General features: G+C 40.2%; 3 protein-coding genes across 12 annotated transcripts in view; 2 read left to right on the forward strand and 1 right to left on the reverse strand.

Moving 5' to 3' along the window:
- The first annotated feature begins 602 nt into the window (after positions 1–602).
- Positions 603–8,329, forward strand: LOC306826957 (uncharacterized protein). 4 transcript variants are annotated; one of them, XM_079348551.1, is made up of 7 exons: positions 603–810; positions 2,938–3,026; positions 3,367–3,516; positions 3,682–3,816; positions 4,090–4,209; positions 7,374–7,488; positions 7,557–8,329. In XM_079348551.1, the coding sequence occupies exons 2-6, from the start codon at positions 2,938–2,940 to the stop codon at positions 7,456–7,458; spliced, it is 579 nt and encodes a 192-aa protein (XP_079204677.1). In that variant the 5' UTR covers positions 603–810; the 3' UTR covers positions 7,459–7,488; positions 7,557–8,329. The 4 variants fall into 4 exon arrangements, with proteins under 4 accessions (XP_079204677.1, XP_079204676.1, XP_079204674.1 ...); XM_079348550.1 differs by having other exon boundaries at positions 7,374–8,329; XM_079348548.1 differs by lacking the exons at positions 7,374–7,488; positions 7,557–8,329 and adding an exon at positions 4,781–5,905.
- A 375-nt stretch (positions 8,330–8,704) lies between these two features.
- Positions 8,705–10,648, reverse strand: mrps10 (mitochondrial ribosomal protein S10). Its single transcript, XM_079348537.1, has 7 exons — positions 10,499–10,648; positions 10,265–10,317; positions 9,950–10,019; positions 9,706–9,845; positions 9,488–9,596; positions 9,128–9,217; positions 8,705–9,018 (listed from the first exon to the last, which is right to left on the reverse strand). The coding sequence occupies exons 1-7, from the start codon at positions 10,622–10,624 to the stop codon at positions 8,938–8,940; spliced, it is 669 nt and encodes a 222-aa protein (XP_079204663.1). The 5' UTR covers positions 10,625–10,648; the 3' UTR covers positions 8,705–8,937.
- A 765-nt stretch (positions 10,649–11,413) lies between these two features.
- Positions 11,414–26,264, forward strand: part of tulp4a (TUB like protein 4a) — a 29,492-nt gene continuing 14,641 nt past the window's right edge. The window contains exons 1-4 of one of the 7 annotated variants that reach the window (XM_079361415.1): positions 11,414–11,514; positions 12,723–13,124; positions 13,333–13,711; positions 25,813–25,941. In XM_079361415.1, coding sequence (XP_079217541.1) covers positions 13,460–13,711; positions 25,813–25,941 — 381 coding nt within the window. In that variant the 5' untranslated portion in view covers positions 11,414–11,514; positions 12,723–13,124; positions 13,333–13,459. Of the gene's footprint in view, positions 11,563–12,492; positions 12,516–12,722; positions 13,712–25,812; positions 25,942–26,264 lie in introns of those variants that run through there. The other 6 variants (XM_079361413.1, XM_079361416.1, XM_079361411.1 and 3 more) reach the window with 6 other exon arrangements.

Here is a 26,264-nt window from a genome sequence, read left to right on the forward strand (position 1 = left end):
ATGAATGATCCGGCTAATAAGCTTTTGTGCAATCAGAAAAATAAGAGAGCACTTTTCATACTTGCAGACAGTGTTTCGATCTCTTGTATTTATAGAACAAGTAGTTGCTTGATAGTTTTAATGTTTCAATAAATAGGCCTAGCCTAGTTTGTGTTTCATAAATGCTAACCTATCCGGTAAAGTTTGATTTATTTGTTCTACTTCAAAATAAGATAGGTCTATGTAACTTTTTCTTTGAAACATGTTTGAACTGTTAAACAGGTACCGGTAATTTTATTTCACCATGTGAATTAACTTTATTTTTTACAAGGACCATGTAGGCCATAATATTTTGATAAATTGCTAGCAGAAAGCTACATTTATATCTGCAGTTTATTGGCAGGTCACAGTTTTGTCAGCTACTTTTTATCATCCAAAGTTAATTGACGTTACAGTCTCAATTTGTGGCCTAGTTACCCAATGAACTGTCTTTTAGAAGATCAGCACCATTAGAACAGTACGTCAACATATTACACCAATCAGAAAGCCAGACTCCTGAACGTAAATTGAATGAGTGAGGAAAATAGCCAATCAGACACCAGCACTCCCCCTGGTGGGCGTCACTTCCCTCACTGTGTTTTCCCCACAAAGAAATCCCAACCTGTGTTGAATCAAGTCTGAAGAAGATCCGCCATTTCCAAGCGCGGAGGAGCTGTAAGGCTTGTGGGAAGTTTTGTATTTTGTATTTTCTCATAGATTTCTAATTTTCTTAGCAGGCACGAGAGTTATATTTTACATTTTGAATCTACCTCCCTGGCATCAGCAGCTGAAGTAAGTCTCCCCATCTTTTCATTTCACCAAACGATTGGATATGACAGGAACGCCCCTTTTAGTCAAGAGCAACATTTTAACACAGCCCTGTTAATGTGGGTTTATTTACGATCATTATTAGACTAAGAGTGCTTTTATTCTAACATGACATGTCTACTCTGACACCATGTTCAAGCCACTGTTTGCTTTGCGACTGTAAATCCGGGATTTAGACTGGACCCGTCCAATATTACAACTAGGCTATAAACCTGGGATTCTGGCTGCTTAACACTATTCAAATGTTCACGAGTGTTTGGAAACGCATTAGTTGCATGGGTTCCCTTCTCTTGATTCTGTGTTAACATTTAAGAGCTCACTGCTTACATCTTCAAACACCTCGAAGGATACGAATGTTTCCGTGACGCACGACGTGCCTTTGTTTCTGCAAGCTTCTTCTTACCTTCAATGGGAGAGAGACAGAGAGAGAGAGAGAGAGAGAGAGAGCAGACTTCATCTAACTTGATATTTTTTATGAACATATTTAAAGGTTTCCACACATTCAAATGTCATCTTAAAACACTTCAACACAGCATAGAAAACCACCATATATTTTTTTCTAAGCACGTAACCTGCTGAACCTTTTCAAACAGCCAACTATTCATAGTAAACAAACAGCTTACAAAATGAAGACAGCACATTTGAACAGAATACACAATTGAAGACACTCATTCATCAGATAACCAAAGATTAAAAATCCTAAAACTTCAGATGGATTTGACTTCAAGGTAGAATAGAGAAAATAATGAATCTTTGATCAAATTGTCAAGGCAGTGAAAGAAAAGGTCAAAAAACAGTCTTTTATGTTTTGTCCTTTGGGGTGATTTCACCTTAGTTGTCTGTAAAGTAATTTCAAAAATGCAGATACCCATATATATTATAAATGACAACTTCTTTATTGTGCCCACCCTCCATTTTTTTTACTTCACTCATATAATCAAGAGAACTCTTTCACTCAGTTTAGCGGTGAAACAGACGCTTTCATTTTGAAGGGGGGATGTGAGCTGTGGGAATATTAAGAATATCAATATAATCAGCTTTAAATTGCAGTTGCTAACCCTCAAACTTGACACCTTTCTCATGCAAACAATCTGCCTCACCCACTGGTTGAGAAATGCTGTGAATGCCACACAGGGGTTTCATGTTTCACAGATCTGCTGAGCTATAGTTTTGACTGCCATGTGTCCCATTATGGAAACAAAATACGGCGGTGTTACAAATCACAAATCACGAGTAATTTTAGGAAAGCCTGTTATTAATCATTTAACATTTGAACTGTCTTTTTTTTTGTTTTGAACATGAATCAAACAATCTGTAACACCTGAAAGATAAAAGATAAATTACCTTTATATTTAGAATAAATCTGTCTTTTTCTGAAGAGGTAAGGGGGTTGATATTCAAAGTAAATATTCAACAACACCTCACAGCAAAGGTATATATCATAATCTTATTAATATTACAGTGTTAAACATTTCAAATGAGGTTTTATAGGCTCTACTGATGAGCGTTTTCCTGCATATTAGATACATCTTTGGAAATGAGGCTACCATTTGTTCACATTCTGGTTGATTACTCTATAGCTGCGGGGATGCTGCAGATTATTTCTACATGGACTGGCAATGTCCACAAATGTTTTCCTTCTGCAGAGTTTAAATCAGTGGTTCTCAACTAGTGGGTCGTGATGTGGAGGAAAGTGTCAAAAGATAATTTTTTAAACGTGTTTGTTTCGTTTCAGCTCTTCTGTCTGTCATACGTTTTAGACCATCTGAGGTCCAAACTGCGCTGTTTTTTTTTTAATGAAACAAATCTCATGAGTTGAAAAATATCTGAAATTTGAGTCAAGATTTTCTTATTCAGGAATGTTGGTGGATTCTGGAGGCTAGACCAGTGGAGAACCGCTGTTTTAAAAGATAGATTCTGCACATATAAATTTAGTATTTGCATTTTCTCTCATGGTTTGTATGAAAGTTGGAGAATTTAATTTATTTTCAGAAAATCCTGATCTACAAATAGGTTTGAATTGAATTGAACTGAATTGAAATTCCATGGTGACATAGTGCTGTTTATAAATATGGAGCTGCATACTTTCAGATGGACGCAGACACAGAAGAAAAGACGACAGAAACTTCAAAAACGTCCAAGGAGGACAGTGAGAGGCCAGTAATGGACAACAAATCTAGGTTGGTCTTCTGCTTCCTTATAGTCCAGCGCTGTATATAATGATGCGTCATGTTTTTTAAACTGTATGCAGTGTGAAAACAGGCACCCTTAGACAGCAGTCAATGAGCGTTCTCTAATGTAAACATACTCTCTCCTTTTCTGGTCTTATCCTTCTTACATCCTCGTCTGTATGAGGAAGTCACACACAGTTCGGTTCATATAGCGCTCTGTCATGGTCAGATGTTGCAGGGGAGGATTTCTAGGTTTGACGTTACACTAAACTTCAGATTACAGATGAACAGGATTGAACTTGGACTCCTGACATTGCTGTTTTCTTAACATTTTTTTCCATCTCCTCAGGGGTCGTGGGTTTAGAGGCCGAGGCAGAGTGGGTCGGATGAATCGAGGTGGCATGCGTGGTGGGCGGGGCATGATGAAAGGGTTCGGTCCACCTGGACATGAGAGGGGTCGACTGAAACATGGGCCCATAAATGGATTCGCACCCATGAGGTAGTGACTAGTGATATTCAAAATGTACTTGATGCAAAGTTTAGTAATAAATCAAACGTTGTTATAGAACATATTATAAAAATGCATGAATACAGATGCCCTTTATGTGCTGCATTTACTCTTTTTGGATATATATTGGATGTATTTCCTGCCCTTGCCTTACAGAGGAATGAGGAGAATGCGACCATACCCAGACCTTAGAGGACATGGAGGCAGGGTTGGACCAATGGGTATGGGCCCTCCTCCTCCTCCCCCACCACCACCCATGCACCTGAGAAGCCCCTTCCCACCCATGCCCAGGTACAGATGGCTCCGTTGGCAAACCTGTATAGCCTAGCTTCTGTGCTGGCACTTCAACCTGTTTCTCAACGAAGGACTGAGCTGACCATTATTCCCTGTGGCTAACATGCACACATTGACCAGTACCTCATACGATCCCACTTAAAAAATACTGAACTATCCCTTTGACTGAGGTTACTTTTGTTTGAACAATTGCTCGTGTGTGTCTTTACAATGGCGTCATCTTACTTGAAATTAAACAAAAGTCTGTACTGTATGACTTCCACACCGTAGGCACGGACCCCTTCCACCTCCAGGTCATCCAGGGTTTAGAGGTCTTCCACCACACCCTCGAGGCCGAGGTATGCTCCCACCCGGACCTCCGCGCCACTTCAACCCCCGGGGCCCGAGAGGGTAAGAGCTGTTTATGTATTACTCTCCCGCTTGAGCTTTGCATGTCACAATTCTTGGCACTTTTCTTGCACACTTCTAAGATTCACAAATGGATTTATATACAGCAGGTAAGCAGTATAGACACCTGTACACCGATTGTATTCCTTTAAATCTGTAATACAAATTGTCTAAAAACTGAGGGTTGTGATGCAGTGTCCACTCCTTTCGGTCCTTTTCCCTCTAAGCCTCTTATGTAGCCTTCTTCACTTTAACATGTCCTCTAGTCATCACATTTCGCTCGCAGTTTTTCAATCAAAAAAGACTTCATGTAGCTTTTGTCCGAATAGTTTGTCTTAGCACAACAAATGCAGAGAGAAAGATTAATACATAAATAATTAATAAGTTCCCACCTGTTCTACAGCACATTGTTAAATAGTGCATGGAATATTGAAATTGCGAAAGACGTCAGTGTATTTGACCATTAAAGGATACACAGTAGAGGGGACAACATCCCTGACTAGAAAACTTGAGCAGGCCGCTCCTAATGGCCAGAGCCAAGAAATCCAATGTGTGATTTTATCCTTTTACACAGCTACCACAATGGACCGGTCTCTCCTCCGCCTCACCCCCCACCTGGCAGAGGCCAGAGGTGGCCAGGGCCCCCTGGTGGCCGACGCTTTTAACACAGCCTGCCCTAATAACGATAACAAAGTACTTGTTAATGTAGAAGGGGCCTAAAAGTGGTGCAGTAAATGAAATGCCCCTTAACTATGTGTGATACAAAGTCTTTGAGTATCTTCATGGCTTACTCTGTGGCCTAATGTTTGGTTATTGATTTTGTCTACTGGCAAAGTAATAATGTGAAAGTGACAACTGAGGAAACAACTTTTAGACACTGTGAAGGCACCCTGGCATTCTGTTACATATGTTAAAGAAATATTGTTGGTGCTGTTGGAACTTTTTGACAATGTTAAGGGAAAGTTTTCCTCTAAAGGGGCAAAATTCTTGTCAAAGTTTATTTAATGTTCTGTTTTTTTTGTTTTTTGTTTTTTTGTTGTGAAGTCACCCTGTGAGCGTTAACAAATGTTCCCGATCCTTTTTAAGAAAAAAAAAAAAAAAAAAAAGGGGGTGACAGTACTTATTTGAAGATGGGCAAAATTTAACAAAAGAGTACACAACAGATCAAGGCACTACATTTATAGTTTAGCACACCGTGGACCTCCCTTAACTTTTCCTGTGTTACATGGAATAGTTATGTTGTTACAACCTCACAGAGCAGTGCAGCACATACTGTTTAACAATGACGTATTTTTTCAAGGAAAAAGACGATATTCCACCAGTCAAGTATTCATTTAGCTTTCTATTATGTATCGTTAATGTGCAGCTATTTTGAGTTGAGCATTGAGCTGTTTGGAACATTCTTGTTTGTCTCCAGCAAACATTTGTGTAATGACAAAAAGGAAAAGGCATTATAACTGAATAGTATACTGACGTATCGTTTATAAAAGAAAGCTAATTCTATTAGTATTTGCTTCAGTTAAGGATACGAAATTACTCTTTACTGTGTTGCATTTGTTTGAAGTGTTATTCCAAACTTAATTCACTGTAATTAACAGACGTTTTGTGAACCTGTGAATGTGTTTGATGAAATTCGTCAAGACATATGACATAGTCGTGGAGAGACAAAATAATAATAATAAAGCGACAAAAAAATAAACTCAACTTCTCTTTTTTTGTTTATTCACAAACAAGTCTGAGAGTTGTCATGACCATTTACAGCAAATCTGTAATAAATGAAGGAGATTTGCAGTGGCACAATGACACATGTCACTTATGATACAAGTGAGGATGTGATTCGTGCAACGATTCACATCTTTATACTGACAGGTTTGACTTAGAGCCGAATCAATGATCAAAAAATAGAGACAAAGGATTGAAAATCATCAGATGTGTTAATAAAATGAACATCAGTTCCTCAGTTGTATTGCCATCCAACAAAACATAAACTTAAAGTGATTGGAGGTCTGCTCTCCACCAACAGCTTTACTTGACAATTCAGTGGTAGCATGTCTAAAAGGAGGACATCATGTGCAAAGGATAAACACTCTGATGTGTCGCTGGACTTTCGCATGTTCTTGCTACTTCACACAAATATCATTCACATCTTTATTTTCAATTTGGATGATCTGCAGTCTGACCCCATGTGTTTTCCTATTCTAGTTGATTTCCGTACGTTTGTTGTATGAAGCAGAGACCAGATCGTCTAATACATTATTTTCTTCATTGCAGTGATTTACAATGATGACACCATTTAAGGGGACATTGAATCAAGTGGACACCAATTTAGAAATGATGCATCTCTTTCGGTTTTAAAGCTTACAGAGGCGTTCATCGTCTCTTTTCAGGAATGCACTGATCAAACTTTAACAAATACTTGAGTACTGATCCCATTCTAGAGTTGCATTAAAAAACTCTTCTCATGTGGAATGGATTATAATTATATTTATTTTTTATGTGTAAGGCAACATGAGGGTGACTTAGATATTGCTTTCCTAACATCTAACTTGAAGAACACACCATATTATTGACTGAAGAATTAAATAAACAAAAACAGTTACTGTCATGTTCATCACTATTAAGTCACAAAACTTAAGACTGTTCTTTCGCCTCATGCATGCAGGCATACTGTCTTCGAGCATAATGCCAGGCCTGTACTCTGTACTGAGCAGAGAATACAACTGAAGAGCTTAGCCTCGTTCTCCTCAACATCTGATCCATATACTGACGTCAGTATCAGGTTGTTTTCCCTTTTTAAAGGTTACTGAATATATAGATTTAAAGACAGGTGATGTAGTGAGAAAGCCAGGTCACATAAAGAGTGGAGTGTTTTATGTTCTGCTTGCACACACAGGGATTTGTCTATTCCTCTAGGTGAAAAAAGCACTTAGTTCCCTCAGCCACCAAATCTCTACAGAACACTGAAACATGGCTGCAGATGTACAGCTCACCTACTTCATACATTTATTCACAGACAGGTGTTGCCCTCTGCCTCTCTTCTGTCTGTCCTTCTCCGTCTCTTCCGCACTTTCAGTACATTTTGCCGCCTTTTCCGTCTCTGCAGCTCCTTCTTGTTCTGTCCCTTCTTTGGTTGATTGTAACAGACTGACTGTTGTTGTCTCCTGAAGGGGGGCACACAGTACAGTTAACCTCCCAGGCTCCAGGAACCCTGGTCCTCCCTCGCATCTCTCCCCTCCTTCACCAGCGGTGTGACGCCTGAGGTCTGGCACGACACTTGAAAAGGTGAGCCTCTTGTGTCTTAAATCCTCTAAACCCCTCCCTCCCTGATGCCTGGAGATTCTCTCTTTCAGGATGGAAGTCACTGAGACACAGAGGACCATGGGTAAGCGCTTAAGGAAATTTATGTTTTGTTATTGGCCTCAAAAAAATGATCAGCAAGTAAACTTTGGGGTAGTGGATGAGACAAATCTATAAAGCAGCATTATTGCACTTACAACAAATGTGGATATTTGAACATAAAAGGAAAGCAGAGGTGTGGAAGATATTTAGGATAGCTAAAGTTCTGTTTAGCTGATAAGTAAGATTAAAGGCTCCTTCATGGTGCAATTAACGATGCATTGTGCAGTTGAATAATAAATCCATACATTTGTAGTCTTAAAGCACTTGGCTGCAAACACTGGACAAAAAGAGAAGAAACTGGTATGAAATATCAGTTAAATATTCACAATCGTTTCCTTGTTTTCCTGAAAGTTTACAAGAATTATAGCAGTATTACTCTAAACTGGTATTTATTCCACAACTCCATTATCATGACTGAATATTGGTAGGATTTAGCCCAAAAGGAGGACAAAGGCAGGACGCCAAGTGTCTGTGATGCTTGTGGAGCTGAATTTCTGGAACCTGCAAACCTGTAAAACTTTAGATTTCATTCATTTCAGTCACATCAAGATGTTTTATGATTCTTTAAATATAAACTGGTTACAGTCAAGTTTTAATACCATTTGTGGCCATTATGGGATAGAAAACGGGATGACTCAGTATATCTTGATAGATACTCCTCTGTAAAATGGATTATAATGCAGGAATCGGGGAACGGGTGGGGCAATAACACAAAAAAGATGATTTTTAGCAACAACAAAAAAAATCATATAAAACAGGTATGTATTTGTTTCTAATCATTTAACCTGACGTGTGGTTTTCACTGTTCAGCAGTAGATCGTTTAATCATTTTGTATGTTTTGTGTTTCCAAACTATTCAATAAAACAAATGTAGACATCTCTTGTATTGGTCTGTGTTTTCTGCCTCATAAACATGATCCCACTGTGGAAAGTGTCTAACAATAACACTTGTTGTGAATTGACGCTATACAAATAAATATTGATTGATTAAAGATTGACTTCACTGTAAACACATGGGAAAATAAACAACAAAAAAACATTGTACAATTCAGTATAAGAACTTTTGTTCAAACAGCGACTTAATAATCAAGAAAAAATGTGAATGTCACTAAATTCAGAATTTATTCTGTGGAAACATTTTTACAATTAGTTTAACATTGTTTTTTCACAGTAAAAACTGCAATATAAAAGTACGCAGTAACACATAATTTACATGTTGAAATAAAGTAATACAACTCCACTGTATTGATGATAATGATGATAAGCTCTATACGACATGCCGTGTTTAAGCTACTGACAACTGCATGTAAATATTGCTTTCACATCCAATGTTCACTGACTGGGCCCATCCTCAGCGGGGTTCTCCTTCCACATGGGTTCAAGGATGTGATCTGGAACCTTCTCCATGGCAGTCTGAGAACATAAACAGGACGACAAAACATTGTTATGTATATTTAAGCCACTTGACTGCACGAGCAGATAGAGCAGGCTGGGCTGTTACTGATGCATGACTGACTCTTACCTTTGTCACCTCCATGGCTAAACCTTCCGGGAGGTTCCTCTGGACATACTCAAGGAACACCTGTGCAGTGGAGCCTGTTAAATGAGACAGCTACAAAAGAAGAAAACAAACATCTCAGATACCGTTACTAACTACTGTAAAGCTAAATTATAACCAAATGAGTTCTTTGGTTTCCAATCAGATATATGTCTTATTACATTTTAATATTTCCTTAAACCAATCCTTCAGATAATTTGTTTGGCCACTAACACTGAAATTGGATTTTGGGGAAAATAATATGGCAGATTTTTTAGATGGTCTTGATACTTAAATTGAACATGTTTTCAGCATAATATAAGTAACCAGGTTCACACTTATTACCTCAATACATCGATAGTGTGTCCTCATCTCATACTGGACCCTGTGTTTTTTAAAGATGTGAACTGACTTCAGGACTGTGAGCCCTTCTATGTCCTTAGGAGGTTTATGTCTGTCGAGAAAAAAAGATCAACGTATTGTCAGTGAAGAAAAAATGTTTCATAATATAGTGGCTAAAGTGCTTCTGCACTGTAAGGCAGCTTGACCCCAGTAGTACTCACACTTTGTTGATGTTGATGCCCAGTTCTTTGGCCGCCATTGTGGCAAAGAACTCATAGCTGTCCAACACAGCCTGGTCATGTCCTTTGACCAGTAGTGACACCCTCTGCAACAGTGTGTCTGGCTCCTCTGTCACTGTGATCTGCAAGGAAGCAAATACTTGAACATGGGTTTGTATTTTTGTTAAAATACTGGGCTACTAAAAAGGCACTCTAGGAATAATAAAGAACCCTACAGATAACTCACTAATGGGGGTGCTGATAAAAACACTGTTCCTGTGTGGAAGGACGAGCTGGACATGTCTTGGAGATGAGACCTGCACAGACACAGCAGTGAATCATTTATTGCAAATGAACATCACTTATAAACTTATAAAAAGTTCTGCACAATATAGTCACATGTTATTGGATTGGATGAGTTGGAATCATTTCTGCAAATCAAAAAGTCAAACGAATGTGGGCTGCCAACACTTGATTGCGACCATAGTTAATGTTTCAGATGATATCAAAAAGGTTGTAGTAATTATGTGCGTTCAGTAAATAAGAGAAAAAACTGGCCTACCTGATGATATTACATTTCCGGTGAGTTGAAGAAGCGAGCACGGCTCTCGGCCCCTGTGAATAAATGCACATTAATGACATTTACTCTACTAACATCGTGACACAACAGCTTACAGTCCAAAAATAAGAGTTATTTTCTTATTACGTTAAACTTATCCTCTTTCAAAATGCTACTACTTAGACAAATCGTTTCTAGAAGTTGTTCAACATAAAAACATAATGAGAGTTAACGTACCAAATGAGAGAAACCATTAAATATCCTTGCCAAAGAACTACATCCTCGCCTGAAAGACACGGAGGCCGCCATGTTTCTGAGGACAGTCAAACTAAAGGGAAATAGTAAGTCCAGTGCTGCCCTCATGTGTACTGGAGGGTAAACATCTACTGAACTCCATCTGTTACCTGAGAGAGAAGAACATATCAGACCATAATATCAGAATATGAATATTCATAATATCAAACAATGATGGCAAAATAACCCTGTACAGTATCATTTGTTGTGTACTTGAAATTAAATCGATGTTTAACAATTTGTTAACAATATTTAAACAATGGGGGATTATTTTTGTGTAAATTGACAACCTTTACTTTACTACCCTTTTGATGACATTACTTTGAAGCAACATTACACCAAGGACAGTACTTATTTCTCGTATTTATTTAACGATGTGGTAATATACCAAAGACACATATAGATGCATTGATTTGAGTGTTTTAGCACATGTGCTTATTTACAACACTTGTCCACACAGGCGACTTTTGAAAGGATAAAAAAACTCAATTAAAATAGAAGGAGAGGAAAGAGAAAAAATCAACAATAAAAATAAAACAAAAACACAACAAAACATACTTAAACAAATGCAAGTCAATTTTCCATGTTAGTTACAAACTACAGAGTAGACAGCAGCATGATCAGCACTGTTGTTTGATTATGTCGCACCTTTCAGACACCAGGGTAATTCAAAGTGCTTTACACGGGCACAAAAAGCATTTCGACATTTCACAAGATAATAATAAAAACAGTATACAGATTAGATTCGAGTTTAGCCATCATCTTTGCAGTAGGACAGTAAAGAGCACATCCTTTGTTCCTTAAAATTAAAACGTTTATTGATGTGAACTGAGATAATTTAATTGGATCACGTGGCTGTCACGTGACTCGGCTGTCGGGTCGGGCCCTGTACAGCAGCAGCAGGCTGCAGGCGGAGGAATCAGCAGCAGCAGCAGCAGCAGCAGCAGCACAGAGACGAGGTAAGCTCTCACTGGACTCTGATGGCTCTCCGGCTTTGTTGACGACAGGTCTGGTTTTTTTTGCCTATATAAGCCCGTCACACCATAGACATGGGGTTATTTTAGATTCTTGGTCATATTTAAAAAGACATGAGGATAAACAGCTGGCTAGCTGCTAGTCTTAGCCTTATCGAGGAGTGCCAGCGGCGGATGGACGGAGACCAGAACCCCTCGATGGTGGTTCGGCTTCAGCTAGGTAGCTAGTCGGTTAGCCGGTTAGCTGATACGGTCCGTGTTTTTTTTTTTTTTTTTTTTTTTGAGGATAAGACAACAGAGACAGAGAGCGTTTAGCTGTGATCCAGAGCGACTCAGTTATCTTTATCACACAAAGAAGAAACATAATAAAAGCTTAAATCCACCGCTGACATGTTTAGATGTGTGAAACCCTGATAAATATTTATTACTTTATCCAACATCATCATTCAGGATCGAGCTAAGTGGAGCTAGCAGGCAGCTCACGGTTTATTGGTTGTTTTGCATCATCTCACGGGGGTTTCGGCTATATTTGAGTGTCATTTACAATCATTTGAACATCACTTGTTTTTTCCCTCTAATGTAACATCAGACTGGCTTATTTTAACACTAATGTCACTGTTTTTATTTCAGCTGGAGCTTGCTCCCCGGGTGGATACTTTTCTCTTTTGTGATGACATTTGATTTAATCTTAATGTCGTTTCTTTTCTTTTTCTGGTGTGTTGACATTTTCTTTTTTTAATTCATCAGCTGACAACCAAAAACCTCACAAATCTGAACATTTGTTGAGTCCTGGTCGGTTAGCTGCTCTCATTTCATAATGTCACCATTTTTTTACTTGATTTCTGTGAATGGCAGCTTCAGTCAGTTAATAATACATACATCTGGTGTTGAACTGATTAATGATTCTTATATATAATTAATTAATTTGTTAAATATCCTTCCGCAGAGCAGGGTAGTCCTAAAGTGATTGCTCAGTGTGACAGGCGGTAAGTGAGTGGTAATTTTAGGAAAGCGCATTAATATTTAAATAAACGAATGTAGGTGGCTGATCAGTGCTTCCAGCACTTCTACTCTGCCTCTACCGAGACACCGCCTGCTAATACAGCTTTTTTTTGTTTGTTTGTTTATGTGATGGTGACTGTTTGTACATGGAAATGACACCTCTTTCGATTATTGTTTTTTTTTTTTTTAAGCAGTCCTCCATGGGATCCCTGCAGCTGGTTGAAAAGGCAGACTGGCTGACGTGATGACGTTACTGGGAGCAGCATCTCTCCTTCTGGCACACAGCTGATGGAGAGGATTCCCTGCTCCTCCTCTCTCACAGACGGCTGGGGTCGTATGGGGAGGACGTGGAGCCCAGAAATGTTACACTGAACCGGACAGAAACCTTACTTGCATCAACTGGAAGCACTGGGACCAGTTGAATGGAATGGAAGCCTTGCCTGTTGATGAGTTTACAAGAAAAAGCTTTTTTGGTTTTGTCGATGTTTCTTTTTGAAAAGCTGACATGAGTCTTGAATCTGCCACAAGGGATTCCTAAATATTTTTTCCCGTACCCCCATCTGTTGCCTTGTCATTGAAACAGCATCAACGAGGTAGTTCCCTGATCTAAAGCATCAGAATAACTTGAATGAGTGCCTTTTGTTGTGTACACAGCCCATTGGCTATATGACATCTTATATCCAGCAATCCAGTTTAAATCCTGAGTTTTGACCTCAATTTTTCACCTTTTTATTATTGAAAAATAACAGAATGAAAGCGCATTTACTATGCACTGTCGTCGCTGTCTCACATCCGACACAGAACCAGTAACCTCAGTGAAGGAGAGACGCCCATAGACACTTCAACCACTCTGGCAAACGTCTGACTTCCTTTTGAGTGATTATATTTTTGTCTATTATCCACGGGGGTTGTGAAGATCGCCGCAGGGATGTTCGCTGCCGTAGAGCATGGCCCGGTCCTCTGCAGCGACTCCAACATCCTGTGCCTGTCATGGAAGGGCCGCGTGCCCAAGAGCGAGAAGGAGAAGCCGGTGTGCAGGAAGCGCTACTACGAGGAGGGCTGGCTCGCTACCGGGAATGGTCGGGGAGTTGTCGGGGTCACGTTCACGTCTAGCCACTGTCGAAGGGACCGACCCACCCCGCAGAGAGTCAACTTCAACCTCAGAGGACACAACAGCGAGGTAAGAGCTTCTTCATGGTAAATTGCTGTGAATGTTGTTGTTTTGTTTTTTTTTAAAGCAAAAATCCTGATGGTTGTGTTTGAATTATCAGGGAAACAAACAAAAAACATGTTTGTGAAGAAGCCATATACACTACTGACAATAAGTTAGATTGTGAGGTCCTCAGTGGGTTTCATACATAAGGTGTTTGTTTCACTTCAGTGATTTTTGGGATAGGGAGTCGGTTGTATTTGGGTGATAGTCACCTCATTTTGTGTTTTCCACGTAATGGTCTCGCTGTGTACGGTGCGCCATACATATTGGGACCAGAACCAAAAAAAAAATACAAAAATTCGAGCCTTTTAAATGTGCCATCAATTTCAACATTCTGGGGGTACCAAAAGCTGGTGTTGTCAGTAAGTAATTCCCAGTTCATCATTCAAGCAGCCATGAACACACGCATAGTATGGCCAGCACTGTCCCCTGACCTGAAGCCCATAGAGCACGTCTGGGACCAGCTGAAGCAGCGACTGGTTGCTCGTACTCGACCCTGACGTGACCTGGCAGAACTGCTTGTAGCACCTGTGGAAGGCATTGCCTCAGAACAACATCATGAGGCTAGTTAGGAGCATGAGACGTTGCTGTCATTGCGGCAAATGGTGGAAACAGCCGATACTGACTTCGTCAGTGTTGGTTATTTGGGGCTATCTTCGTTATTGTCTAAATTGTTGGTGTAATAAATATTGCACTCATGAAAATGGTGCTTCTTCTCATTCATTAAAAGTAACATCGAAGCATACAAGTGACAGGATCTTTCTTTACAGGTTAGACTCTGGTATGATATGATAAAAAAGGTACACCTCGCAGTGTTCCTGTTACGTTGTCACATTGTCGGAGGAATCATCCTTGATACTCAAGTGCTCTGGGTTGCTATCCATTTAATCTCCTAACTGTTCCTAATTAAAAGATTTGATTTAGCCTATCTTAGTTTCACTATATCCTTAAACGTTTTCTGGTGTGCTGAGAAAATGTGTTAATGCAAATACCAGTGAAGCCATGTCACAGTCTATTATTGCCCCACTGTGTATGAATATTCCACTCAGTATGTAGCAGTGCTGGCACCAGTGGAGATGGCACACAGGTTGCGTTTTCTCTTTTAGTGGGTGTAGCTGTTGTTCAGATGGAGCAAAGTGCTCTGTCAGCATTCCATGAAGGCAGCTGAGAGGAGAGTGGATGAATCCCTACAGAGAGTGACTGAAGCGCTGCAGAGACGTCGTTTAATGCTACCCAGCTGAACGTGATCTAAAACCTGGAGTTATCTTTATCGTGGTTATGATCCATGAAGTGTGGAGGTTGAACTTGACTTGATCCCTCTTTATAAATTTGCATGATTTGTGTTGTAGTTTAAGCGTTGTGTTGGGTGTTGTTGCATGTCTTTGCGACCTGGATCCTTGATGTGTTGCTGATTGACTCGCATTATATCCGAAACGACCTCCGACATATTATTAGGGTGGTTGCCTGAAAGGCAAACCGCACTACTACTATTGTAAATATTCTTATTATTATATCCTCAAATTTACGCACGCTACTCCTCCCACAGCGTTTGCGCCACACGCACAAAAAAGGTATCAAAACGACCGGCTCGGTCATGACATGGGTGCTATTACTTTGTGGAAACTTCGGTCACACGGTGTGGACACAAATCGAGTTTAAACGACAAAAATTTGCCCCATTGAAAATGAATGGCAAAAATTCAAATCCTAGAGTGTAACTGCCAAAAAGTTCAGTTTTGGAGACATATTTGTAAATCGCCATCCTGAAGTCATTGTTGCTCGCATATATAAACAAAATATATCAAAATAAAGCTCTGAGTGTCCTCTCACTCATAAAGCAAAAAGTAAAAACATAAAATGTTTCAGTCTCCCAGGGGAGGCATTTGTTTGACAGTCACGCACCACATACACACACATTGGGCTCTCACTCTAACTGATGTCCAGAATTTCACAGTTTTCACTCATGTTTTAAAATTGGCACTGTGGTCCCAGTCTGAATGCTAGATAAAAATAAAATACATCAAAACATGCGCCTATTTGTGCTGTCGCTCACAGTCCAAACGGATTGGTGATACCATGTTTAGTTTTTAAGATATTTGAGGTTTTGCGAGCAGTGGTAAGCCCATTCAAATACATTGATAGAATGTTCTGGCAGTTTGGCAGATCAATGCTGAATGTCAACCAATCAGTGAGCAGCAGGTGTTCAGAGATCAGACATCATCATTTGAGTGGGACCATAGCAGTGGGACAGAGTTCTGTCTTAGCTGTTAGCTGACTACAGTTAAACAGTCTTACTGCAGTATAACTCAGAAACACATATACAGACGGCAACCACCCTCACAATTTCTGCTGGAATTGTCTAGTTGTCTTTTATAGTTTGAATGACATTCAATCGAAGCCCTCAAAATTAGAACACAGCGTTTTTGTTCACTTTTTTCATTATTATCATCACTGTGTTTTAATCCTGATTGTTGTGCATTGATGTGTTGTGTATTTCCAAAGTAAAAAAAGTGTGCCACGAAATTTCGTCCATGACTTATACAATGCAGATTTTCCTTTTCTGGAGCTTTTCTCTAACGCTGATGATATGAACAATTAGGTGATTCTTTTATTTATTTATTTTTAATGATCCAAGATCCTTTGCGCAAATAAATGCAGCTGTGTAAAAATTCCCAGCGGCAGTAACAAAACTAGTCATTCTGGTCCCCACTTTTACTCTCGATTTCATATAAAGCAATAAATAAAAGCTTTGGGAGATCACCCAACCTCCCCATGCATAATTACATGATTCTGACTGTGGTGAATATCACGCCGAATAATGAGTTCTGTCAAGTTCTGACAGATATGTGCACTCACTCAGGTCCTTTTCAATTCCCGTTCTGTTGAGAAGAGGAGAGGATGCTGTTTGCGTTATATTCTCTCAGAGCAATAAACCAAGAGAGTCCCAAGAGTTGGTACTTTACGTTTTCCAGTTCTCTCTATGATTTATAATGGGCATCATCTCCTTTAGCCAATGTTTTTATCCTATTAAAAATCATTTTTGAAAGAGCTGTGTCAATATGTTTGGGTAACCTTTCCATGTCTTGAAAAGCTGCTTGGCCAGCAGTTAAAGCAGTCTCATCCCTTTTTTAAACTTCTGTCCTTTTTCACACCAGTGCTGTGCTGTCATTGAGTCTTTGTCCTCATGACGAGTGTCCTTTCATCCAAATGAACTGCACTCACGTTGTGAAGGGAGCCCATACAAACAAAATCCCACATAAACTCATCGTGTAGGAGTCCAGATATGCAAAGATCATCTTTTATCTTGGTGATTAGTCCTGGTGATGTATAGACCCAAGTGTCCCATGATCATTTTAATGTGAGTCGGCCACTCAACTGATTTGTCTTTTGGACTTAGCCCAATATGGCGAATGAAGTAAGTAGAGACTGGATCTTAAGCTGACAGATATCTGGTGACAGGACTCTCTTGTCCTGCTCCAGCACATGCTCACAAGTCCCTCAGGATCGTCTTCAGATGATTCAAGGTTTATGTAGGTCCAAGTCCTGTATCGTCGTGTATCACTGCTGAAGGTCTGTGATCCTACCTGTGTCTAATTCCCCCATCAGCCAGGGTAAGAGATAATTAGAAGCTTGCAGCTTCAAAGAGAGCAAAGTGTATGTGTGGAGCCTTGCTCCTTTTGTTCTGTCTCCCTCATCCACCTTTTCACAGAGTGAGTTACTTTCTACTCTATACTTCCTGTTTTCATGGAGCTTGTTAGATTATCAGACACTTTGTGGTAACACCATCATGAACGGCATACTTTTTTTTTTTCTTTTCTTTTTAAGATTTCTTTTTGACTTTTTATAGCCTTTATTGTAGAGGAAGAGGGGAGAGACATGCGGGAAGGACCACCACAGGCCGCCCGCAGTGCCGCAATGAACGGCATACTTTTGATATTTCAATTTATAACCATGAAAACAAGTATTTATTTGAACTTGGTCCACCATCATTTTTGGTACGTTAACATCTGTTTTGAAGGCAGATTTATATTTGGACAGTTGAATGTTGGAAAGCCAAAAGCTAGGTTTGTTAGCCATCAGCCACAGCAGTAAATTACATAGCAGTAACAATCATGTACACACAATATGATTTGAATATTATATTGTCTTGCGAATGCCATCAGTGCTGAACAAGATGTTCGAACATGGAATCATAAATATGAGAATGGAGTCGCCCCTGTTACAAACAGCCTTTCTGATATATTGAAAAATGACATTTCACATCCTCCCAAGAAATGATTCAGAAGTACAGAGGTTCAAGAAGAGAAAACATGCATGTTTCGGAGAAGATGGAACCGGTGAATGTTTCTGTTTAAAGATAGTTTAATTGGGTTTGTGTTCACACTGTTCAGCTTAAATGTTACTTCCAGAGCCTGGCTGTACCAGTGTCAACTGTTATACTAAACAGAACAACAGTGAACGTTTACTTGACACAAACATCTTTAAAGACTAAAAATAAATCTATCAGAAGAGTAAAAATAGTTCTATTGAAAGAAAGGCCTCAAATATCCCGACACTATTTTAATAGTTGCAGATCTGCCGTGTCATTACACCTCGCTCGAATAAACTTAAAAATAGAAGAAAGCAAAAAGTTTGGGGTCTTGTTAAGTTCCTGTGTGTTTGATGCGGCAGAGAACTCCCGATGGGACCACGCATCAGAATAGATCAAGGCTCCTTTTGACAGCCTGATGCTGAACAGACTGAGCAGCCAGTCACTAGGAGTCCATTCATTCTCAGTGAGAGCCCAACATCTGAGACAGGCTTGTATATATCTGTCAGTATGTTGACGTGCAGTGTTGGCTGCTGCAAAGGTTTTGGGCAAATTGTCTGTCAGAATCCTGTCAACTGATATTTCTGCTTGCAATGAAAGCACAAATATATCTCGTACTAAGTGATGGAAGTACTGTTATTTTCACTGTAGGGAAGAGCAGCTTCATCTCCTTAAAGTTGGGTCATTGGTATTTCTTTATTCTCATAATAAAGAAGTATAGTATCTAAATAAATTAGGATTTATTTTTCACATGACCACAGCGTAAAGAAATGCACATCCACTTCCTACTTTAATAATTCCTCTGCAGCATATGTGTTGCTCACTGTGTGACTTCTTGTCCTGACATTAAGCTTGTTAAATGCTGCATCATACTTGTTGTATTTTTGCTACAGTAAGTCGTTGTGTGTCTCAGTCTGTGTAAGTACACTGTGTCTCCTCGTTCGTGAGCATAGACATTGCGAGAGAAAGTAGAACATAAAGTGACCGTCTCGAGGGAATTTTTCCTTTGCCGCTAAAAATATTCAACCTTATAAAGTCTGACATTGTGCTTGTGAGTTATTTCTTCTTCCTCATTTTAAACGATGGATGAGACTTTTTTTTGATTGACGGCTCAGTTCATACACACTCCCATGAGTCTTGTGGGTACTTGATTATCTAAAGGCAGGAGTCTCTTTTTGTTGGATTTTGTTTGTGGCCAGATCCAGGCTCTTTCAACAAGGCGGTTTAAACTCAGAATAGTTTACAGCTGATCCAATGGTCGTTGAGTTAGTTCTAATATTGCACCGGATTGAGACACGAAGACTTGGTGTTCTTTTGGAGAAGTTATGAAAAATGTAAGTGGCAGAAATGTCTAACTTCGTAGACGGGTCTTTGCACACTGTCTAAACCTCTTGTTTAGGCTGTTGCCTCTGAAAATGTTGGATCTTTAAACATCATAGGGAATGAATCTCTCTCGTAGATGAATCAAAAACCACACTTTCCTCTCTCATTTTCATGTGACATTTGTGTGCGCTAAATTGGGTTTCTCATAAATAAATCAGATGCTATTCCTGGAAGATGTTAGTGTGGAAAAAAAACGGCACTTATTTGGGACCGTTTTTCAAATGAGTGGAGAGGAGGACTGGGATCCAGTGCAACTAAAATGTCTGTTCAGACTTAGTTAGGATAGTAATATTGGATTAGAAGACTTTGTAAAGGCAATGACTATTAAAGGGAAGAGTTGCACTTCTACCTCAGTTTCTCTCATCACCATCTTGTCTATGTCTGTGGTTCCTGGGCTTGTTATGCTGTCTTCGCACTTCCTTCAAACCCGGGTTCTCCATCCTCCTCTTCGTCCTATCAGGACCCCTCCACCGTGTCTGTCATTACCTTCACACGAGTATCCTCTTCTGCTTTCTCCTTACCTGATCTCCTGGCATAAGAAGCCCTGCTCAGGATTGAAAGTACATGAACCCATTCACTATGTTAAAATGCTCTCACCGAATGTGCTTAGCAGAAATGGCTTTGGTGTGCTAATCCATCCTTTGAGAGGACATGTTGCATAACACTCATCTCTGCTGCTTCCTCAGCCCCAGGTGTACTTGTGTGTTCATGTGGCCTTTGGCACCGTGCCGGTTCTTTATGCTGTGAGAAGCATTTGTAGTCCAGGATCAAACAAAGATAGGGATTCAATTTGCTTGGAGACGTGTTAGCAGGAGAAAGCTCCATGTTCCAGCTGTAAAGAACATTGTTGTTTCCTCAGAAATAATTTTCTTCATCTTTTTGTTATGTGAAAGGTGTTCTTAGATTATTTTTTTTTTTTTATAGTTTCAGTTCAGAATCATACAGTGTGAGGGTTGGCAGAGACAATATTCTTAGTGAATGCAACAAGAACCACAACATCTTAGCAAACTTCTCAACTTCACATCAAAGTACAAAGAATACACACTACCCATCTGTTTTAAGTGTTTTTTTTATCATCTGCACCTACATTCACAAAAGAAAACATGGATTTCTATTTTCCTTCCTGATTATCTTCAAAATGTTTTTTGTATTCTTATTTTAATGAGAATATTGAATCACTCCTGCTGCATCCTCATAATCCTCGACGTCACCTTACAAGCACAGTATGTGACGCGTGCACTCTTTTTTTCAGTTGGTGAGATGACTGGCATTGCATTGGGTCCACTATAGAGGTATATGCTGGAGTGTGTCCTCTTTAGGTTCACTCTCATACAGTCATTTCAATGCTCATCACTCGGTCTTGTTCTGAATTAAGAATCAAAGTCACAAAAAGCTGCTTCCCAAAGGTAGTTAGAGCCCATAACAGCAGAAATCTCCAGTGCGGTTGGTGAATGCTCTTACAGTTTTCTGAGTCTACAAGACTCCAGAAATGTTACCGAGACTTTAGCAGGAAGCGACTTAGGAGATTTATAAGCTCCATCTCCATGTCCACACAGCGTTTACGGTTCAGCAGCCACCTTTCTCCGACATCTCATGCTATGACTGCCTCCATAAAGGGGATGGCAATGAAAGGCCACACACAGACCCAGCTGATCAAAATCATCGAGCCTGTCCTTAAAGTCCTGGCCTCGCGCGGGTAAGAGTCACCTCATCTGCCCCTGTGTGGCTTTCAAGCAGGTTTACGACAGTTTGAAAGTGTTGCAGTTAAAAATGACAGTTTGGTTATAAGTTACTGTGGACTTGCGGTGCTTCACACGCGGTGCTTGTTCGTTGACTGAAACACTAAACACTATAAATGGACACCTTCGTTGTCCATTTATAAATCTGACTAAACAATCCTACGAATAGCCCTGATGTTGTCACTTTACCGGTTCACTGCTGTTATCAGATATCAACAGCGTTTAAAGTTGTGTGTCATGCCTGCTCTCTAAAATGTTCTGATTCTTCTACGTCTCTTAAAGTGTCCTCCAGTCACACTGTAAATCACTCAGGCTCATTTTTCGCCCTCTTCCTTTCGTGTCAGCACAACACAGCACTTTTTTTAATTGAGTTTTGGCTCTGATTTAATATCTTGTCAGTTCACGAATCGGAGCAGGAGGAAGAGGAGGAGGCAGAGGTAAAGGGCAGAGTTTCTTTGTCTTTTTGCTTGCTCACACTGTCTCTTATTTTATAGTTTGCCATTAGGGCCTTGACCTTCGCAGTCAAGTGTCGGCATCAGCAGTTGTCTAAGCTGCTGCTACTTTCTTTTTCAAAATAAAGTCTTCATTGAAATGAAATGAGTGCATTTGTACTTTTTTTGTAGTGCCAAATTGTAGAGTCATTTTGATTTGTACGGGGGAATACTTTGACATTGGACAATAGTAGTGTTTCCTCATATAAACACTGACCTCCTGCATTACCAGTCCAGCTTGCTTATTAGTAACCTTTTGCAAAAATAAAGTCCTTAGCACCAGGGACAAATGACCCGTATGCCCTCGCCTGCATCACTGTGACTGTGCACTGTCACAGTGTCCTCTCACTTCTGCTGACTCCAACGCAACCTAAAGCTTGTTCCTTGATTTGATTTGGTCTTCTCGGTTAAGTTGCTCGGGTCAGCTCAGCTCCCTGACTCTTAAGTCCCAGTAAAAGGGCCAGGGCTGCAATGACAACAGCATGGCACCACAGGAGAGGAGACGGTGCCAATTTCCTGAGCAGAAGTTGTCATTGGCCTTGTACTAGCAAAGGACCGTATTAAAAGGATCACATAGATGAAGCCTCCTCTTCTCTTTCTAGGTGTGTGTTGAGATGGGATGAGGATTATAAAGGCATGTGGCTTTAGGCTTTTGATGATTGTAATCGTGATTCAATAAATCATCATCATGATAAGGGTCCTAATGTACTGGATTTAAGCATGGCTCTACTTTGTGCTGGCATTCAGAATAATTGTGTTTTGATATTGTTTTTGTATTGCAGTTCTGCAAACAGCATTTAGTAGTTTGTTTCTTTAATCATTTATTTCACTTCACCAGCAATTTTACTGGAACATTTTCCTGCTCCATTCCTACCAGATGCTTTTCAGCATTTAAGCTAGCAGCTATTAAGTGTTGCGTACAGTTTGTAGTCATCCTACAGCCAATGAAAGAAGAGCGTCTTTGCTTCTTTTTAATTGGCCCACGTGAGTTGTAGATGTCGGCTTGAGCAATCAAAACTAAGATTGTTTTGAAGAAAGTGAGTCAAGTCCTGTAGCTGTTAGCGCTCCTTGAATGCTTCTCGTCCAATCAAATAGGTCGGTCAAAACAAACTGTTGTGTCGCTTCCACCATAATAGTTGATGATGATATTCTAGTTTCCAAGTGTGGATGGGTTTGCACGCATGCACGTGCCTCCCTGTCTGTGATCCCTTTTGCACCTAGTTGTCCTGTGGCTTCTCACCCTTATCCTGTCTGTCTCCCTCCATGTGACGTCTGATCTCCCAGATTGCCGTGTCACAGCAAGGTGCTCAGCTGTCCCCTCACGGGATGCCTGACCAGCCTCCACTAATCTCCGGACTGAGCTAAATTTACAGACACAAACACGGATTACTCTCACCTTTTTGAAGCGTCTGTTCAGTGTGCACACGTGCAGACCACAGTCCCTTTCTCTTCTTTCTGTGAGCACAGTGCATGATGACAAAAATAATCCAAACTGCATTTTCTAACTAATCCAAAACCTAATAACTACACTGGCTCGAACTGAACTAGTTTATGATCCTGTTCAGAAAATCTATTTGGCTCCCCTGAGTGTGCAGACAGTGCAGTGTTGTTGTATCAACACGGTTTTATATTTCCCAAGTGAGATCCTTCAACAAGGATATTCGTCTACACCTCTACAGAGGCCTGTGAACTTCAAACAGTGAGCACTACTGCACCAGGTGACCACTGTGGCTGAGTGATAAATGGCCATTTCTTAATGATCTGTGAATATGGTTAAGTCGGTCATAATGATAGAGGGACTTGAGCTGCAGGCTTGAAACAGGCCACATACTCATTATGTCCTCTTTCCTGTGGCTTCCCAACTGAGACGCACCTATAGAGCAACATTAGGATTTATACCACTGGGAGTGGGAGTAAAAGCATGGTAAATCTGGATCAGTAGACACCTTAATGCTGAGGGAGCAGGGCCAAGAGGGCTATGAATTCTACTGTTGACTCATTACGCCGCAGAGTTGCACGCAATGAATTCACATAAACATGTTTGTGTGAGATAGATCACTGGGAATTCACCGAAGATAATCCTGTCTCCCATCACTTTTATGACACGCAACAATAGAAGACGTGGTGACAAATAGTGATTTATTGGGAAGTTAAACTGAAACAATTTTGCTCCGTACCTGGAGTTACCTCAGTGTAGCGACTGAATGAGCAGTGCACTAAAAATACATCATGTATAGCTTAACTTAAGTATTCAAACCTTCGACGTCTTCGTCCACATAGTGGTGATTAACACTCCAGCCTGACCAAAACATATCTAACACAATGGGTTTTTTTTTTTATAGCACTTCAGTAAGAAGAAGAAAAAAAACGTGACTATTTTTCTGCAAAGGGAAAGTAGTGTTGTGTATGAAATCAGCATGTGATCAATCACCAGCTGAACTCAAATTGTTGCCAAACTACTGTATGTTCACAGAGCCATCCACCTATTTCCAACTCGCTGGGGAGTCTCCTCAGTATGTAGGAAATGGACGTCATTTGACTTGAAAGTATATGTGCAGCTTCAAGAGATCCAAATTCAGAGGGCTCTATTTTCAGATGGATTTCTTAATTTAAGGGACATTTCACTTTGGATTTTCTATAACTTCCCATGTAGATTGTAGGATTGCCTGTTGCATTTAACCATGTGTGTTGTACTTTGTTTGTTGCTTTTGTTCGGGGAGAAGAGCAAGACTCACTGGCTTATCCGGCCCTCAGCCACTGATCTGTTGGACTTTCCCTCAGAGAGAATAAGCCTCGCTAAAACCCGCCCTGCCACGTGCAGCGCCCAACAAGAGCAGAGCTGCTCCCTGCTCAGGATTATTTTCCTCTGGGAATAGGCTGAGTCACGCTACAGAGGACCAGACAGATAGTGACACAGACAGAGGAGGAAGCTGGATGGACAATAATGGGCGACACTGACAAAGAAAGAGGTTATGAATAGTTTGATCTATACCAGTCTCTGCCAGTGATCAACAACTTCCATCTCTGCAACCCATTCCTTTGGTTTATTATGCGCTTTGTCTTTGTTCAGTGATCTTTGGGCAAATACAGAAAGATGTGAGTCATGGTGTAAGAGGCAGATCAGTTAAATATATCTCTTGGGACTGACTTAATGTTTTCCAAAAAGATATAAAAATGAAATGAGCTTTGAAACAGAACACCAGCTATTCATAGAGCGCCACAGGAAAAAGTCCTAAAAAAACGGAAGCAAGTTAGCATTTGAGCGCCATGGGGTCTATCCTCTCTATCCTGAAGTGGGGATTTTGAATGGGTTTGTGTTAAGGTCTGTGGTTAACACAAACATAAGAGATTCATTTCGTTAGACGAGATCAACTACGTTACCCCCACTTGTGAATTTTAAGTTTTTACGCCTCCTTAAAAAAAAGGCGGTGACATCACGCTGGCAACTCCTTCTCTAGTCCGCCTGACGACCCTCTAGTGACCTTTTTTCACTGCTTTTGCAAATATTAGATTAATAATCAATTAATTAAGATAGGATTTTTTTTGCTAGCTTGTCAAAACAGCTGATTCTGCCACGACCCAAAATCCAATGCAAAAATCCCACAGGTGGATCCCTAATAGACCCCGCGGCGATGCTTCTTCTGGGTTGGCCTACAAAAAGACGTCATTTGATTGAATGTTATGGATATTCGCAGCGCTCCTTTTGTAACTTTTTCAAAATGAGGTTAACCCACTTTGTGATATTTCCGTCGAGTTGGGTGCTAAATTTAGCTCACTGAAATCTGGGCTCTTGGTTTCTCTTTTTCTGCATCTTAGGCATTTCAGCTGGCGCTCCAATGTAGAGCGACTTTGCAGTGAGTGTGCAGGGAAAGGTGCAAAGTCTGGATCAAGGGCACTCTGACAATGCACTATGATCATCTCACATTATCTGTTGTAGCTCAGAGAGGCGGGAGCTCGGTCATAGAAAAGGCGACTGCTGGAAGTCTTTGTCTTCAATTCTACACGAAACACAATCTGGAATGATTTCATTGTATCACCCGTCTCTCTGAGAAGTGTAGTGTTTCAGAAAAGAACAGTGTTGAGGACGACAGACAATGGCTCAGGCAAAGGACTCTCTAATCATTACATTTCTTTGTGTGTCTTTCAGGTGGTCTTGGTGCGATGGAATGAGCCCTTCCAGAAACTGGCCACCTGTGATACAGATGGAGGGATCTTTGTTTGGATCCAGTATGAGGGCCGCTGGTCTGTGGAGCTTGTCAATGACAGGGGAGCACAGGTACAAAAAAACCAACAAAAAAAACACAGGGATGATAGTATAAAAGAAGAAACGCATGAATTATAAGACATTGTTTCTCTTCTTAGGCAGTAAGAAAATCAAGAATATTATTATTCTCAAGACAATTTCTAAGAAGCAACGCAGGGCATTTAAATAACTGCAACAATCCCAGTATAAGCTCAGCTAGTACTTCTACAAAATAATTGATTTGATTTTTTTTTTATTCTGAACCTGTAACATAAGATAAATGTGAAGATAAAAAAACCAGATGGAAACTAAATAATAATTACAAACAGTGGACAGCATAATGCAGTTAAAAAAGG

This window comes from Symphodus melops (genome assembly GCF_947650265.1).
Source record: "Symphodus melops genome assembly, chromosome: 1".
NCBI classification, from domain to species: domain Eukaryota; kingdom Metazoa; phylum Chordata; class Actinopteri; order Labriformes; family Labridae; genus Symphodus; species Symphodus melops.

Bases quoted from the DNA above. Each gene is read 5' to 3' on its own strand.
- LOC306826957 (XM_079348548.1), top strand. From the start codon at position 2,938: ATGGACGCAGACACAGAAGAAAAGACGACAGAAACTTCAAAAACGTCC. The intron at 3,027-3,366 runs GTTGGTCTTCTG...CCATCTCCTCAG, and splicing joins GTAATGGACAACAAATCTAG to GGGTCGTGGGTTTAGAGGCC. The intron at 4,210-4,780 runs GTAAGAGCTGTT...CCTTTTACACAG, and splicing joins AACCCCCGGGGCCCGAGAGG to CTACCACAATGGACCGGTCT.
- mrps10 (XM_079348537.1), bottom strand. From the start codon at position 10,624: ATGAGGGCAGCACTGGACTTACTATTTCCCTTTAGTTTGACTGTCCTC. The intron at 9,846-9,949 runs GTGAGTTATCTG...GCTTCCTTGCAG, and splicing joins TTTTATCAGCACCCCCATTA to ATCACAGTGACAGAGGAGCC. The intron at 9,019-9,127 runs GTAAGAGTCAGT...TTATGTTCTCAG, and splicing joins TAGCCATGGAGGTGACAAAG to ACTGCCATGGAGAAGGTTCC.